The sequence below is a fragment of the Sphaeramia orbicularis genome, chromosome 24, assembly GCF_902148855.1.
Source record: "Sphaeramia orbicularis chromosome 24, fSphaOr1.1, whole genome shotgun sequence".
Lineage (NCBI taxonomy): Eukaryota > Metazoa > Chordata > Actinopteri > Kurtiformes > Apogonidae > Sphaeramia > Sphaeramia orbicularis.
The window spans coordinates 27,796,448-27,811,995 of record NC_043979.1 but is presented as its reverse complement, the minus strand read 5'-3'; the positions used below and the strand labels follow the sequence as shown (position 1 = coordinate 27,811,995).

The following is a 15,548-nucleotide window of genomic DNA, read 5'->3' as shown; positions in this document are numbered from 1 at the left end:
ACTTTTGTCATATGCACTTAGTGGGCTTAACCACAGTACAGAAATAAACCTGAAAAACTGATATTTACTCTAACTTTATTTGGAAAATTGGATAAAATTATTTCAAGCGCTTGTTTGGATGCCCTATTTTTTCAAGCCTTTCACAAACTAAGGCATTCAACAATTCTTCAATCTTTTAAGATCTCCACAAAAGGTTGTATTAGCAACACAGCAGTACTTTTTTTTTTTCTTTTTTTTCTTTCTTTTTTGTGCTGTAACCATGTTTCAAAGCCTCCTGGAAACTCATTACACCACCTAATGTTACTCCCACATGAGGTAAACAACCAGAAGGAATGTATTTATCCAAACTAGAGGCAAACAGTGTGGTTACAGGGTTGTTATTAAGTATTAGCATTTTCCTGTTGAATAGATTATCAAAGTTTCACGCAACCACTGTCAGTGTGATTCTAGTCTCAGTGAGTTGGTTTCACAAGGCATTTTTACTCTGATTGTACTTATTAGTGGAATATCATCATCCATGTAAGTGCAGCTGTTAACACGTGACAGGACACAGATCTAAAATGTTTATATACGTGTTTATATTCCTATCAGCATTCCAGTGGAGAACTTTGAGGACCACAGTGCACCTCCATCACCCGATGAGAAAGACTCAGGCTTCTTTATGCTTCGAAAGGACAGTGAGAGGAGAGCGACGCTGCATCACATCCTGACCGAGGACCGAGACAAGGTGGTGGCAAACCTGATGGAGGCGCTCACACAGGTCGGTCAAGCACTGATGTTTTCTTACCGTTATCCTCATTTATAATAATGTTAAGATGATAGAATATAATATAGACAGGATTTGGCAGACAGAATATGCTTTGTAAAGATTTCTGTTAGTTGGAGCATATAAACTAAAGTTAGATCTTCCAAGCTCAGTAAAAACATGAAGGACTTGCGGTAAAACCCAGCGCTTAGCAGAAGAAGAGGGTGGATATATGATGATAAAATGTACTGCAGATGGATCAGGAGTATATGCTTCTGCAGTTTCAAGTGTAAAACTCTTATATCCTGTATACTTAAATGTTTCTTGTCATTGTTTCTGTCCTTCTTATGATCAGGGCTCTGAGGAAATGAAACTGAAGCCCCAGAACATCTCCACCCTCGTGGTCAGTCTGGCTGACTTTGTGCGCATGGCTGACCGGAAAATCATCGCCAACACACTGTCTCAACTCAAACTGGAGTTGGACTTTGACAGCACTGCCATCAGTCAGCTCCAGGTTGTACTGTTTGGCTTCCAGGATGCTGTAAGTATCAAAAACTGAGAAACCTAAAGGTCCATTCAGAGTGTTGTCTTCAGTCTGTACAAATTGTAACCATCAGAGATTATAAGAATGTAACAGCAGCAGGTTACTCCTCTTCCAGCACAACTATGAAACACTCCTTAAAGTGAGGTAATTGAAGAGGAAGCTGGAACTGCACATTTTATAAAAAAAAAAAAAAAAAAATCTACTGATCTGCTCTCCCCCTCAGATATGCCGTGATGCAGATAACATGACACAAGAACAAGTGTTTTAATTTTGTGAGAGGTATTGCATAATCTTGTGAGAAGGTGAAGCTCTGATGCCCCCTGTTGGTTTTGGGTGAAAGAAGTTGGGAAAGATTCTTAGTAAAGACTGAACAACATGAAACATCAACAAAATCAGCAAATGTGTCATGGAGACCTTGAATATACTGTAAATAAATGCAGAACTATGAGATAAAATAGAATTAATAATGCATATAAGTGTACATGTTTCAAGAAAAAATAATAAAAGAAACATCAATGAATAAAGACTGAAAGATTTTTTTGTCACAGTCTCATTGTATGAACAGTGAAATGAAAAAACAATCAACAAGGCTGTGAGATAAAATTAGTCAAACCTACAGAAGTGTATATAAATGTACAGGGTCCCCACGGGGTCTTTAAAAGTCTTCAAAGTCTTTAATATTCAAATCTGCATTTAATACCTTAAAAATGTCTTTAAAAGGTATTAAATTTGATATGGTGGGTTGTAAGTTATGTTGCCATAAACTTGTTCACTGTATTGTGTTTAAATGGGTCTAAGCTGCAAAGTCGGTAACATTAGTCGACTCAGTTCCACCCATTCCAACCCCACAATTTATATTGAAATGAGGAACCAGTTATTAATTTGCAGCCCCTGGTGAGAAATGACTTGGAACGGTGGGAATTAAGGTGTTTGGAGTAAGTAAATACATTGTCCTAAATTGTAGGAGTCACAAACTTTTGCCAATATGGCCTTTAAATAGGAAGAATAAGAAATGTGGTCAAAATGGATTGTACAGTCGTCCTCAAAATTATTCATACCCCTGCCATTTTTTTGTAACTTTTTGTTTTTGTGATGAAATGAATGAGTTTTGTCAAGTTTGTTTGTGACTTATATGTGATACACAAGTGAGGAAATAAGAACAAATGATACTTGGAGAAATACTTTATTTCAGGAGTATTTTATTAGAGGATTTCTAAAAAACGCCATGTTCAAAATTATTCATACCCTAGGTTTATTAAGTCCAAAGTCTTTTCTTAATAGTCAATAGAGTAGCCTTTTTTCTTGATAATGGTTCCTGTAAGTGTCCATAAGTTCTCTTCTGTCTCCTGTGGGGTTTTGGTCTACTCTTCCAGGACCAAAGCCTCCAGCTGGGTCCAGTTGGATGGTCTCCTACCCATCACTCTGGTCTTTAGCTCCCTCCACAGATCCTCTAAATGATTTAGGTTAGGACTTTGACTGGGTCATGTCCTTGAACCACTACTGCACTACCTTGGTGGTATGCTTGGGGTCAGTGTCCTGCTGGGACATCCAATCAGGACCAGTCTAGAGTTTCTCAGCACTTTCACGCTGTCATCCAGGATGTTGATATAATTATGTTAAATTCATGATGCCTTGTAACTTCATGAGGTTTCCAGTGCCACTAGCAGAGAAGCATCCTAGTATTATAGGTTATAACCATAGCATTATGTTGCCACCAAAATAACCGAGGTATGAAGGTATCACAGACAACCATCCAGCCAGTATTGCACAAAGGAGTTCTCCATGGATGCAGACACAGGAAGATGGCATGACTCAGGATGAAACATCAGGAGGCTCATCTGGCATTTCCTAGAGCTCTTCTTAACCAAGATCCAAGCTTTTGGTCATCAATCCAGTGATTTGATGAAACAAAGATGGAGTTGTTTGGCCACATGGATGTTGACTGCATCTGAAGGAAGCAAGGAGAAGAACGCAAGCTGAACACAGCCCCAACCATCAAGCATGGTGGTGGCAACATAATGCTATGGGGTTGCTTTTCTGCCAGTGGCACCGAGAACCTCATCAAGATACAGGGCATCATGAAAAAGGAGGATTATATCAACATCCTGGATGACAATGTGGAAGTGTCTGCTGAGAAACTCTAGATTGGTCCTGATTGGACACCCCAGCAGGACACTGACCCCAAGCATACCATCAGTGTAGTGCAGTAGTGGTTCAAGGACATGACCCAGTCAAAGCTCTGACCTAAATCATATAGAGAATCTGTGGAGGGAGCCAAAGACTAGCGTGATGGGTAGGAAACCATCCAACTGGACCCAGCTGGAGGCTTTGGTCCTGGAAGAGTGGACCAAAACCCCACAGGAGACAGAAGAGAACCTGTGGACACTTACAGGAACCATTATCAAGAAAAAAGGCTACTCTACTGACTATTAAGAAAAGACATTGGACTTAGTAAACCTAGGGTATGAATAATTTTGAACGTGGCAATTTTTGGAAATCCTCTAATAAAATACTCCTGAAATAAAGTATTTCTCCAAGTATCATTTGTTCTTATTTCCTCACTTGTGTATCACATATAAGTCACAAACAAACTTGACAAAACTCATTCATTTCATCACAAAAACAAAAAGTTACAAAAAAATGGCAGGGGTATGAATAATTTTGAGGACGACTCTATATATCACCTTATTCAGGCCAGATTTAACTTAAATGGAAATTATCAGTTATATTTGTAGTGGTTGAATGAAATGGAGTTGAATCTTGTGTGGATTTTGAAATAAGAATACTGAAAATAAGGGGGAAAATGTGACATCGTTGTGTTCTAATGTATATTATTTAACAAAATATAACAAACAAAAAAGGGGATTATTTTAATTTTATTTTGAGTGTTGTTTTTTTGTTTTTTTCTAAACAGAGAACTTATATAGAATGTGTTTATGGTCAATTTCATCTTTTACCATTGTTGATTTTTCAGACATGATATACAAATGTGCTTTTTTTTGTTTGTTTGTTTTATTCTGTTGTAAAGTATTTATCCAAATGAAAAAAACAAAATTATAAAAAAAATAGTAATAATTAATAGGCATTAAATTCTATTCTAAATTATCTTAAAAAGTCTTAAATTTAACTTGCAGAAACCCGTAGGAACCCTGATGTAGATATAATATCAATATTAAAGTAACAAAAATTACTACATTACAGTAACCGTCAAACTCATGTGTACATTGTGCTCAAATTGCTCAGATTATATTTAGTGTGAATATGTTACACCAGCAATCTAAAATTGAAGTAGTCACACTCAAAAAATAAAATTAACACTTGAAAATCACAAAAAACAGTAAATTTGTGTAAACTTTCTCACATCTGCAGGTAAATAAAGTGCTGCGAAACCACAACATCAAGCCTCACTGGATGTTCGCTCTGGATAATATCATTCGCAAAGCTGTGCAGACCGCCATCACAATCCTGGTGCCAGGTAACATCTCATATGGAAGCACTAACTCTAAAAAAAAATAAGATGGAGTAAGAGTCTGTCTTGAAAAGCTGTAATCAGAGGTATTTGGGAGATTAGGGATGTGATGGGAGGTGTGACAAAAGAAATTCTCCATGGTGGCGGGATGGAGAAAGCCTTTGGAGCCCATCAGAAGTTACTACTAAGAACTTTTTCTTCAGTGGTTTTTGTCAGAACCTCCTTTTAGCTCCTCTCTTAGATATTTAGAGAAGTCTAGAATGACAGTGACTGGTCAGAAATGCGACACCAGAAACTGCCCTCTATAAAAGCCTGTGTAGACTGATCAAGTATCACTCATGTAATCAGTAAGTCTTAATGTCATCCTAAAAAAAAAAAAAACGCAACAGTATTTTTTTGGTATGACTCCTTCCCATCAAACACTGTGGCGCCTCCATCTTATCGCTGATGGAGTCGTTATGTGTTGTGTGGAGGTGATGTTGCTATACCAACCACTGCACAATTATTACATCACTTCTGAGTTCTTACTGGCAGAGTAAATTAGAGCAGCATGGTCAATAAAACTGCAATCACAATATCAGCCTGTGCAATTATATAAAGGCTGATGTGTGTATGAGGATATTTTGGATTCAGTGAAAATGAGCAGAGAGAAAGACAAGATAATACAAAATGACAATATTGTTTTTGTTATACAAGTGTAAGTTTATGCAAAGGTGTAGTAGAGTCACTATAGAGAAAATGAAAATGTTTTAAACCAGAGGTGAGTGATAATATTTTAAAATGTAAAACAAATTGTGCTATGAAAATACTGAATCACTTTATGCTCAGAGAACATTCATGTTTTTCCCATAAATCTACCCCTCCTGTTTATGTTTTATTATACCTGTAGCTACACTGGTCCATCAGAACAACACGAACGCTTCATACTGATATTTCATCCATATTTATTTCTGTCTCTTGAAACACCAACCTGGACTCAGCTGATAACTATAATGCAACAAGAATACATCTTCCAGCCTTTGAAAGTGTCAGAGGCTAATGCCAGGAAATAGACAGGTTCCACTATACCAGCATAACAGCAGATACATTCAATAAATGTCCAACAAAGTGTCTGAAATGCATCACAGTGTCCATGTAACCATTGAGAAATATGAAGTACAGCACAAACAATAAACTTCATTTACTGTTTTGTGGCTTGTGATCCATGTGTAGAATTAACATGATCTCGGAACTGTTGTTTTTCTGATTGTATTAATTTCAGCTTCAACCCATAATGCCTTAGTGATGCACATATCTGCTCCAGTCATGTGATCCACACATACAATAAACTTTATAAACTTAAGCATTCATTTTAAACCCACCCATCTTTGACAAGTTTTACTGTTTTTATGATGCTATTAGTGACATTTTTATCCATTTTTAAACAACTTTATAAACCCCCAAATTAATTATGAGGAACACATAAAATAAATTTGGCACAAAAAAACATCTCTCTCAGTTACAATACCTTACCCAAATATATTGCCATAAGTGTACAGGGTGGGGAAGCAAAATTTACAATGTTTTGAGGCAGGGATTGAAAGACAGTGTATGACCAACTAGTTTATTGAAAGTCATGAGAATTTATTTGCCACAAGAAAATTTACATAATAGAAAATGTTTTTATTCTATGTGTCCTCCTTCTTTCTCAATAACTGCCTTCACACGCTTCCTGAAACTTGCACAAGTGTTCCTCAAATATTCGGGTGACAACTTCTCCCATTCTTCTTTAATAGTATCTTCCAGACTTTCTCGTAATAGTTTTGCTCATAGTCATTCTCTTCTTTACATTATAAACAGTCTTTATGGACACTCCAACTATTTTTTAAATCTCCTTTGGTGTGACGAGTGCATTCAGCAAATCACACACTCTTTGACGTTTGCTTTCCTGATTACTCACATGGGCAAAAGTTTCTGAAAAGGTATGGATAATAGTGTTAGGTATGATTATGACATCAATATATGTTTGGTTTCAAAACAATTGACGTAGTTCCTGCTGAGAAAAAACAACTAAATGTTCATTGTAAATTTTGCTTCCCCACCCTGTATATGTTTGAGTTGGAGAGAAAATGCACTATAAATTAGCAGTAATTTGTGCATATGCGTTGAAAACCAAATAAGTAGACTCATGCAACACTGTTCACAATCACTTTTTCACTAAATCATGCAGCCCTAGAACAGAGAAACGTCCTTCTTACTTGTTTTCAGCCTCCCAGTAGGTAGATGGACTCAGAGACTCATCACAAATGATCTGAAACAAGCCAAACTCTGACTGATTTTATTATATCTGTGTCATATCTGTGTTCAGAGCTCAGGCCTCACTTCAGTCTAGCCTCAGAGAGCGACCCGGCCGACCAGGACGATGTGGACGACGACACTGAACAGGACAGAAACTCCACACACCAGAGCCGTGTGCCTCCGGTCGCCGCTCACGACGACACCGTGGCCACGTCAGGTGTGAGCACGCTCAGTTCCACCGTCTCGCACGAGTCCCACAATGCCCAGCGTTCTGTGAGCATGGAGCTGGGCAGGATGAAGCTGGAAACCAACAAGTAACCATCAGCCTTTATCATTATTCATGAACTTGTCAGCGTTTGACTGATGGCCTCTTACATAAACCTTCCTGCTGTTTTCCCTTCACCTGTTGGACTTCAGGTTGTTAGAGCAGCTGTTGGAGAAGGAGCGAGAGTACCAGGCCATCCTTCAACTAGTGCTGGAGGAGAGAGAGCAGGAGATCAGACTACTGAGGCTGCGATCTGAGCCCACAGGTCAGTACTTTCACCCAATGTACCCGATACCTGCACCACTTCTGTTAGTGTATTCTTTTACATTTTACACCCAGCTGTGGCTCCAGTGGGCGGATCTGGAATGAAAAACTCACCTAAATCTAAGGTTACGTTCAGACTGCAGGCAAATGTGGCCCAAATCAGATTTTTTTCCCCATATGCGACCTGTAGCCGATCTGTTAAAGACAGTTTGAACAGCACAAATCTGTTTTTTTTAAATCTGACCCAGGCCACTTTCATATGTGATGCTAAATCCGATACGTATCCGATACTTACCTCCGCCAAGGAGGTTATGTTTTTGCCAGGGTTTGTTTGTCTGTCTGTTTGTTTGTCTGTCCGTTAGTGTGCAACATAACTCAAAAAGTTACGGACAGATTTTGATGAAATTTTCAGGGTTTGTTGGAAATGGGATAAGGAAGAAATGATTAACTTTTGGGGGTGATCTGGAAGAAATCCTGGATTATGGATCACTTTGAAATTTTCGTTAACATTGTGGTAAATGGGGCCAAAATTTTCGTTTCCCAATATCTCGCTTAATTATTGACCAAAACTCATGAAATTTAACTCAGGAATTGACAATGGGGTCCTCTGTCACATTTCAAAGGCTGATCCGGATCTGATCCAGAAGGCGGATTTTATTTTAAAAAATAAATGTAGGATTTGTATCACCGATTATGTGGGGAATTTTTGCGCTTGGCGGAGGTCTGCGCTCTCCGAGTGCTTTTCTAGTTTGCAATGCGACTTCAGTCTGAACGGCCAGGTCGCATTTATCTGACTTTCACTTCATTGAAATGTGACAAACGTCATAATTCTGCATTCCAGGAGTGTTACATCCGTAAACACAGTGCGTGCCTGTGCGGTCACATATTACATCAGGACCTCTTGTGCGCATTCGGGTCACTTCAGGGTCGCATTCTGTTCATACTGAAAACTGATAGAAGTTGCATTTAATGTGTAATATGAACAAGGACACAAAGAAATCAGATTTCACCCAAAAATCTGAATTGTGCACTAAGACCTGCTGTCTGACCGTAGTCTGAGTGTCATCGATAAATACAATATATAGACAAAAGTATTCAGACATGTTATATTCAGGTGTTTCTTTTTTTATCTTAAAGTAGCATGAACAGGACGTCATCTGAGCTGTAGCCATGATGTGTCCCAATATTTTTGTCCATATAGTTTATAAACATCAATATTTCTTTAAAGTTTAATGGGAGATTTTTCTTTCTTAGTGGGATGTTAAGAAAGTATATGATTAGATGTGGTAGAAAATTATTATTTATAGGCAAAGCAAGAAAATTATTTTAGAAATTTTGAGGTAGAACATTCAAAATCCTAGGAAAAAAAAACAAACTAAAAACAATGTTGAGAGAAATGACATAAAAAAAACATCTCTGAAGCATTTTGGAAGCAAAGATAACAATTTAAATAAAACTAACCAATGCCATGCAATGATATTTATCACAATATAAAACTATATTATGGCATTTGTCATTATTGTTTTATATCCCGGACCCCAGTTGGAAAAGAAACACCTGAATTCAACATGTCCCAATACTTTTGTCCATATAGTCTCCATCCGTTTATAATCAATGACAGAATTAAGAAGAGGATTAAGAAACAAGCAGTCAACCATAGCTTATGTTATTATTAGTAATATATTATTTCCTTTACCTCCACCTTAATTAATGCACTTCATTTGAATTATCTTTGAATTCTGGTCTCTCTGATCTGATGATGTTTTTTATAGTCATCATGCTTACCTTGCTTCTAATTTGGAGCCTATTTTTGCAGTTTTTTCCTTCACACAGTTGATGTGTGTTGAATGTGTTACACCCGCTGTTTGGTAAGTGCTGCTTACATTATCTCTGTAGACGTTCCCACATCATCAGGTGTTACAGAGACTCAACCTGCAGAGAGAGATGAAGACCCCGAGCTGACACGATGGCTGAGGCTTTACGGAGCCGACCAGGACTCCATAGACTTGGTGGGTCCCTAAACGCCACACAGTGTTGTTTAAGAGGAACTTGTAAAGCACAGTAACATGGTTCACCAGCAGATTCACAGTACATGATGTTTTATCTGTCAACTCCAGTTTATGGTGGAATAATCAGGTGTAACTGTGAAAAACTGTCTTTCTTGCTAGAGTTAATTGATTGTTTTTTTGTTTTTTTGTTTTTTTTTTTTAAGATACTGAATGAACAGTACACACTGAACGACATCCTCCATGATGTAACCAGAGACGATCTGAAGAGTTTAAGACTGAGGTAATAAACCGATGTTTGTCTTTTCTGATGAGTGGTAACAGTTTCACTTCTGTATTCAGTACTTTAAATGAGTGCTGACACTCTCAGCTCTTTCGGTAACAGAAAAGCAGAAGTGAAACTCAACAGTTTATACTTAAACATTTTCTGTCGTTACTCGAATAGTGTGTGGTAGGCTGTGTTTAAAGGAGTTTTATGGTTTTCTCCTAAAGTCTGTATTAGTAAAATAAAAAGGTCAGTTATTGTTCAGAACATCTTTAAATAAGTAATTTTTCTGCAGTCATTCTCATTTATTAGCATCATATCAGGTTGTAGGTTATTGTGATACTCATACACATATAACCATTAAATAGACACTGAATAATACATTGTAATGTAGGTGTAAACAGACTGATGTGTTTATCAATGTATATGTCACACCTCCCTCAGAAAGCAGTAAATGGAAACAAACAAAAATGCCCCAGGTCTTTTTGCTCATATGTGACTCAGATCTGTTTTTTTTTTTTTTTTGGCTTCAACTCTGTACCGGAGAGAATCACTCATCTGCTGTAAAGTAGATTTCATTGCAACTTACACTTAAATGCAGCAGTGACAGGAATCCAACACATCATAGATGATAGTAAAACACTGGCAGGTACGATTTTATTACACAGCAAATATTGATAACACTCACATACTTCAGATTCTAAGTAAGGTCTTGAAAGCCCAACTGGTACTGTACTGGTACTGGAGTATTTCCACTATGGTGTACTAGTATTTTTACAGAGTTCCGCTGCTTTTGTGCATGTGGCTCTGGTCAGAACTGTGAGTTGACAGGAAGGGGAAAAACTTGTAGCTTGAAAAGAAACTAAAGCTGTCACACAAAGTAAAAAGTAGAGTATTTGTCTCTGAGATGTATGCCTCATCCACACTGATGTGGATATTTTTCCAGTCAGATATTTTCTCCATCGGTCTGTCTACACGACTAGTTTTACAAAATATCTCTACCCACAGGTCAATGCAAATATGTCTGTAAAATAAGCTGACTTAAACACTTGGATGTGATGTTTCAGGTGCAGCTTTATCATACGAAAAAATAACAGACATTTGCAAATTTGCTAATAAATGAGAATGACTGCAGAAAAATTACTTATTTAAAAATGTTCTGAACATGGATACACACAAAGTCACAAACCAGAGTTTTTAAGAATCTTCACTTTGGAAAGTGTTTTTTAAAATCTGTTTGCAGCATAAAACACCATATACATGTGGGGCAGTAGTGTAGTGAAGTATAGTAATATAAAATGAAAAAAACAACAACAAAAAAAAACACGTCAAGTTTGTACTTGAGGAAGAGTATTATGTTAAATAAATTCCACCACTGACAAAACACAATACAATTGCGCCTCCCAGTGGTTATGCCTAAAAAAACAACTGGCAGAGAGCAAAAATAACAATATACAGGTAGAAAGGAGAAGAAGCCATTGTGTTACTGTCAGGTCAACAGAACCTGTTCAAATGTCATGACATATAACCTCATGAATATACTGTGACTTTCTGCTTTTTTCTCTCCTGCTGTTGACAGAGGTGGGGTCTTGTGTAAACTCTGGAAGGCCATCACAGACTACAGACAGAAGCCGACCTGAAGCCTTACGTGGCAACAACCACTCAAAGAAGTCAGGGCCTTAAGTCCCAACAGCTCAGTATTCTCCTCTTTACCTCAGTATTGATACAAGCAAAACAACTTTTAGGGAAAAGCCTGTGTTTTCTGCAGCTTTCCATCCTTACAGAGAAGACCTTTGTGTGTTTGGCTGATATAAAAACTAAAGGTCACTTTGGAGGCATGAATTACTGAGAAGTGCCACTGTATTTTTCTTATGCCTAATGGATGGGACAGGTTTTTGTTACAGGTGCATTAAATGACAAGTACGAATATCAATAAAATCCTGAGAACTGTCAAACACTTTCTCCTGTCTTTACAAGACGTAAAGTTTACAAAAATGGGGACTGACAAGTTTTTATAATAAAGCCTGAGATACAAATTACTACATTGAAAAATCTAAATTTACATCCGTACTCATGTTTTGTTTTGATGCAGTCATATATCACTACTTTATTTAAATGTGTTTTAATTTAATCTTTATGGTAATCTGAAGGACGTCAACGCATGCCCTTTTTTCTTATTTAATTTTTTCGACATTTCCTTTTTGTAATGCAAAACTACATTTTTATTTTCAGAAACATGTAAATAATGTGTTATATAATTACATGTGAATGACTTTTATGTACCTTATGATTGATTAACATAGTTAAATCGTCTCCAATGTGGATTGGACAGAGTCTTTAATGAACATGTGAAACAAAAGTTTGTATAGTATTGTATTTTCTAGTGTCATAAATCACAGAAGATAATATTCAGTTACTAATTAATATAACATCAGATCATTTGCTCAGTTTTTACTGTTGTACACTGACATTTGTGTGTTTATCTTGCTTGTGTACTTATGATCATTCAGTCAAATCTATGTTGTAATGAAAATCTGAAATTTCACATGAAAGAGCCTTGACTTTTTTCTCTTTTTTTTATACCATAATGTCATAAATGATGAAATGATCATTACAAGTGTGGCTATTTTGTTTCATATCTAACCTGACTCGAGATTCTTGTGTCTTATTGTTGAATAAAAATGTTCATCTTGAAACTGTGAAAGAAATGTGTTGGAAATTTGACATAAGTGTAATATGTCAGAGAAGACCTACATAGATAAAGGAATGTTGATGTAGATGCAGATCATATATATCGAAAAATAATTGTTCAAACATTATATTTATTTATTTACTTAAACAGAATAATGTCACTGGAGGTAAAACATCTGATCTTGTCTAAATTGGGCTGAATCTGTAATCTGAAATCTGAATTTCTGCAGCACATCACGATTTTATGTTTTGTAAACATGTACAAATCGGCTCCTTTTAGTGTATCCTCTCAATCTGATGATAATATGGACTATTTTGGTCAAATGTACTTATAGATATGAACATATAGCACAAATGAAGACTAGACCTCAGCTGTAGTCAGCTCTTTGAGGGACATTACTGTTGAACCACCTTAGTTGGGTTAAAGCCCTTTGGTATCTGGTTTCCATTTCAGAAATATGTGGATGAAATCATTCACCATGTTCATTTTTTAAATCACACAAACTGGGAGGGGGGTACAAATAAAGTAAATGGTTTTGTTTTGTTTGTTGCTTTATCATGTCCTCAACTAGTTGATCACGAATTGGATCTCTACAGTTGATGGGAAAATTTTGCACCACTTGCGTCATAGGATGATTTTTTTTTGTTGTTTTTTGAACTTTATACCTTTATTAAAAAACCACAACAATAGAATGAAACATTACAGACAAAATACGTTATACAATATATAATAAAAAGTCAGTACTATTGTTGAAGGGGGTGTGATCATTCCATTTAAAGAATTCTTGGTATAATGGATTTTGTTGCTTTTTTCAGTTTATTAGTGATAATGGATTAAATAAAATATATTTTAGAATTTTTCAGGTCAAAATGTATAATTACATTCTTATCTGTAACTTCAATAGTGTTTTCAGTGTCTAAATATTGAGCTTTTGTAGATCGAATGTGATCTGTCAGTTTAATACATATGTATAAATGATAAGCCATGGCACAAAACTGTTAAAATTGCACTTATTTTTATCAAGAAATTTCACTTTCTTCATGGATGTTCAGGTTATTCACATTTTTTTTAAGGATAGTTCATAGATGTAAACATTTTCAAAATGTAATTTTACTTTTTTTTACTCTAAAACATGGGGGAAAAAATTGGAGTTGACATTATGTTTAGGTTATAATGCTATCATTTTTAGTGGGTTCACTTGAGATCATATTGGGTTGTTTGTGGCCCTTCAACTAAAATGAGTTTGACACTTGATTTACATTAATATAATTTAAATTTTAATATGCATTTCCCTAATCTTATCACTGATACAATAAAGAACAGATTTTATATCAATTTAAATCCAATACATTTAAATTTAAGTGAAGATATAATTCAAAAAAGCTTTAATAAATGTGGAGCTTTTTTTTTTTTAACCTTTATTTCAAAGATTACAGTTAACATACAATTGACAAGACCACAAGTACTTACAACAATCTTAACATACAAACAAATACATAACAAGGGATTCTTAAACATTAGTTCTCTTTAAAAAGTTCTTCATATAGATTAATGGTTTATCACATTTGGGGGGAGTCTATAAACTTAATACTGCAAATGTACTGTTCAAATACAGCCAGGGGGTCTGTGTAAACTGGGGGTCATTTTCAACACTCTACATTTATGGATAGGAAATTTACCAAACAATATTAATAAGTTAACAATGTACTAAATGCTGCTCTGTCGTTGAATATAATATGTAATTACAGAGTTATAATGAATTACAATGTGGTGTCCGACTTGACATAATATACATCTCTCCATTTTAGAGGTAATAGAGTGGTTGCATTGATAGAATAAGTATTTAATCAATATATATATTTTTTATTTAGAACAGCACATTTTACAATACAAAAATAGTGTTTTTTCATATCAAATATACAAAAAAAAATTTGCAATAGAAGACTTTATATAAGTGCTTAATTATAATCATGTACAGAAAGAAAGGAGAGAAGAAAAAGAGGATAGGAAAAAGAGAAAGAAGTATACCAATTTACACAAGGGGTGTCAAAGTTCAGAGTTCAGATGAATATATTAAGGGAAGTAAAAATTTCAACAATTTTGATTGCCTTTCGCTTTCAGAGTACTTAACTGAGAGAATGTATTGTTTGAAATTATTACAGAATGCAGTAAAGCACGACTTTTTTGCTGAGTGTTTACAACAATGAATGGGAAATTTCAACATTAAAATTAAAAGATTTATCAGGTATAGAGATTCACTTATGAGCAAGCTCCTTTCAAACAGGCCAAACAATACATTCCTCCAAAACAACATAAAATGTCTTTCAATGTTATTAGGAATAAAATCACAAAGTTTTTGCCCAATAGTTTTAACAGTAGGGCCGTGCCAAAATAAATGAACAACAGTTTCAGGACATTCATTACAAAAGCTACAGTTTATATCAATATCTTTCTTAAATCTATTTTTAATATAAGATTTGGCTGGATAGAATTTATGAATGAGTTAAAAGGATATTTCTTTACTTTATTGGTAATCAGATATCTGTTAGGGAGAAGCCAGACCTTTTTCCATGGTATATCATCTACCAACCTATTCCAATGAGATATAACAGGGTAATGTTGTAATATCTTTTTGGAGTAACGCTCGTATAAAATTGTTGTTATTGACAGGATAACTAGAGAAACAGACCTTAAGTGTTTAATCCAGGGGTGTCACACTCATTTTAGTTCAGGGGCCACATTCAGCTAACTTTGATCTGAAGTGGGCCGAACCAGTAAAATAATAACATGATAATATATAAATAATGTCAACTCCAAACTTTTCTCATGTCTTAGAGTGAAAAAAGTAAAATTACATTATGAAAATGTTTATATTTGCAAACTATTCTTTCAAACATTGTGAATAACATGAACAAACAGAAAAAATAAGTGTAATTTTAACAATATTATGCTTCAGTTTATCATTTACACATGTACATTATATATAACTTACAGATCACAGTAGGTCTACAAATACACAAA

General features: G+C 35.5%; 1 protein-coding gene across 1 annotated transcript in view; it reads left to right on the top strand.

The window, feature by feature from the left end:
* The window catches only part of map3k5 (mitogen-activated protein kinase kinase kinase 5), a 119,501-nt gene extending 106,962 nt beyond the window's left edge, over nt 1–12,539 (top strand). Inside the window, exons 23-30 of the mRNA XM_030128496.1 lie at nt 592–760; nt 1,101–1,286; nt 4,659–4,764; nt 7,106–7,349; nt 7,453–7,565; nt 9,461–9,573; nt 9,777–9,853; nt 11,415–12,539. Of these exons, the coding sequence (XP_029984356.1) occupies nt 592–760; nt 1,101–1,286; nt 4,659–4,764; nt 7,106–7,349; nt 7,453–7,565; nt 9,461–9,573; nt 9,777–9,853; nt 11,415–11,475 (1,069 nt within the window). The 3' untranslated portion in view covers nt 11,476–12,539. The remainder of the gene's footprint in view (nt 1–591; nt 761–1,100; nt 1,287–4,658; nt 4,765–7,105; nt 7,350–7,452; nt 7,566–9,460; nt 9,574–9,776; nt 9,854–11,414) is intronic.
* The last annotated feature ends 3,009 nt before the right edge of the window (nt 12,540–15,548 follow it).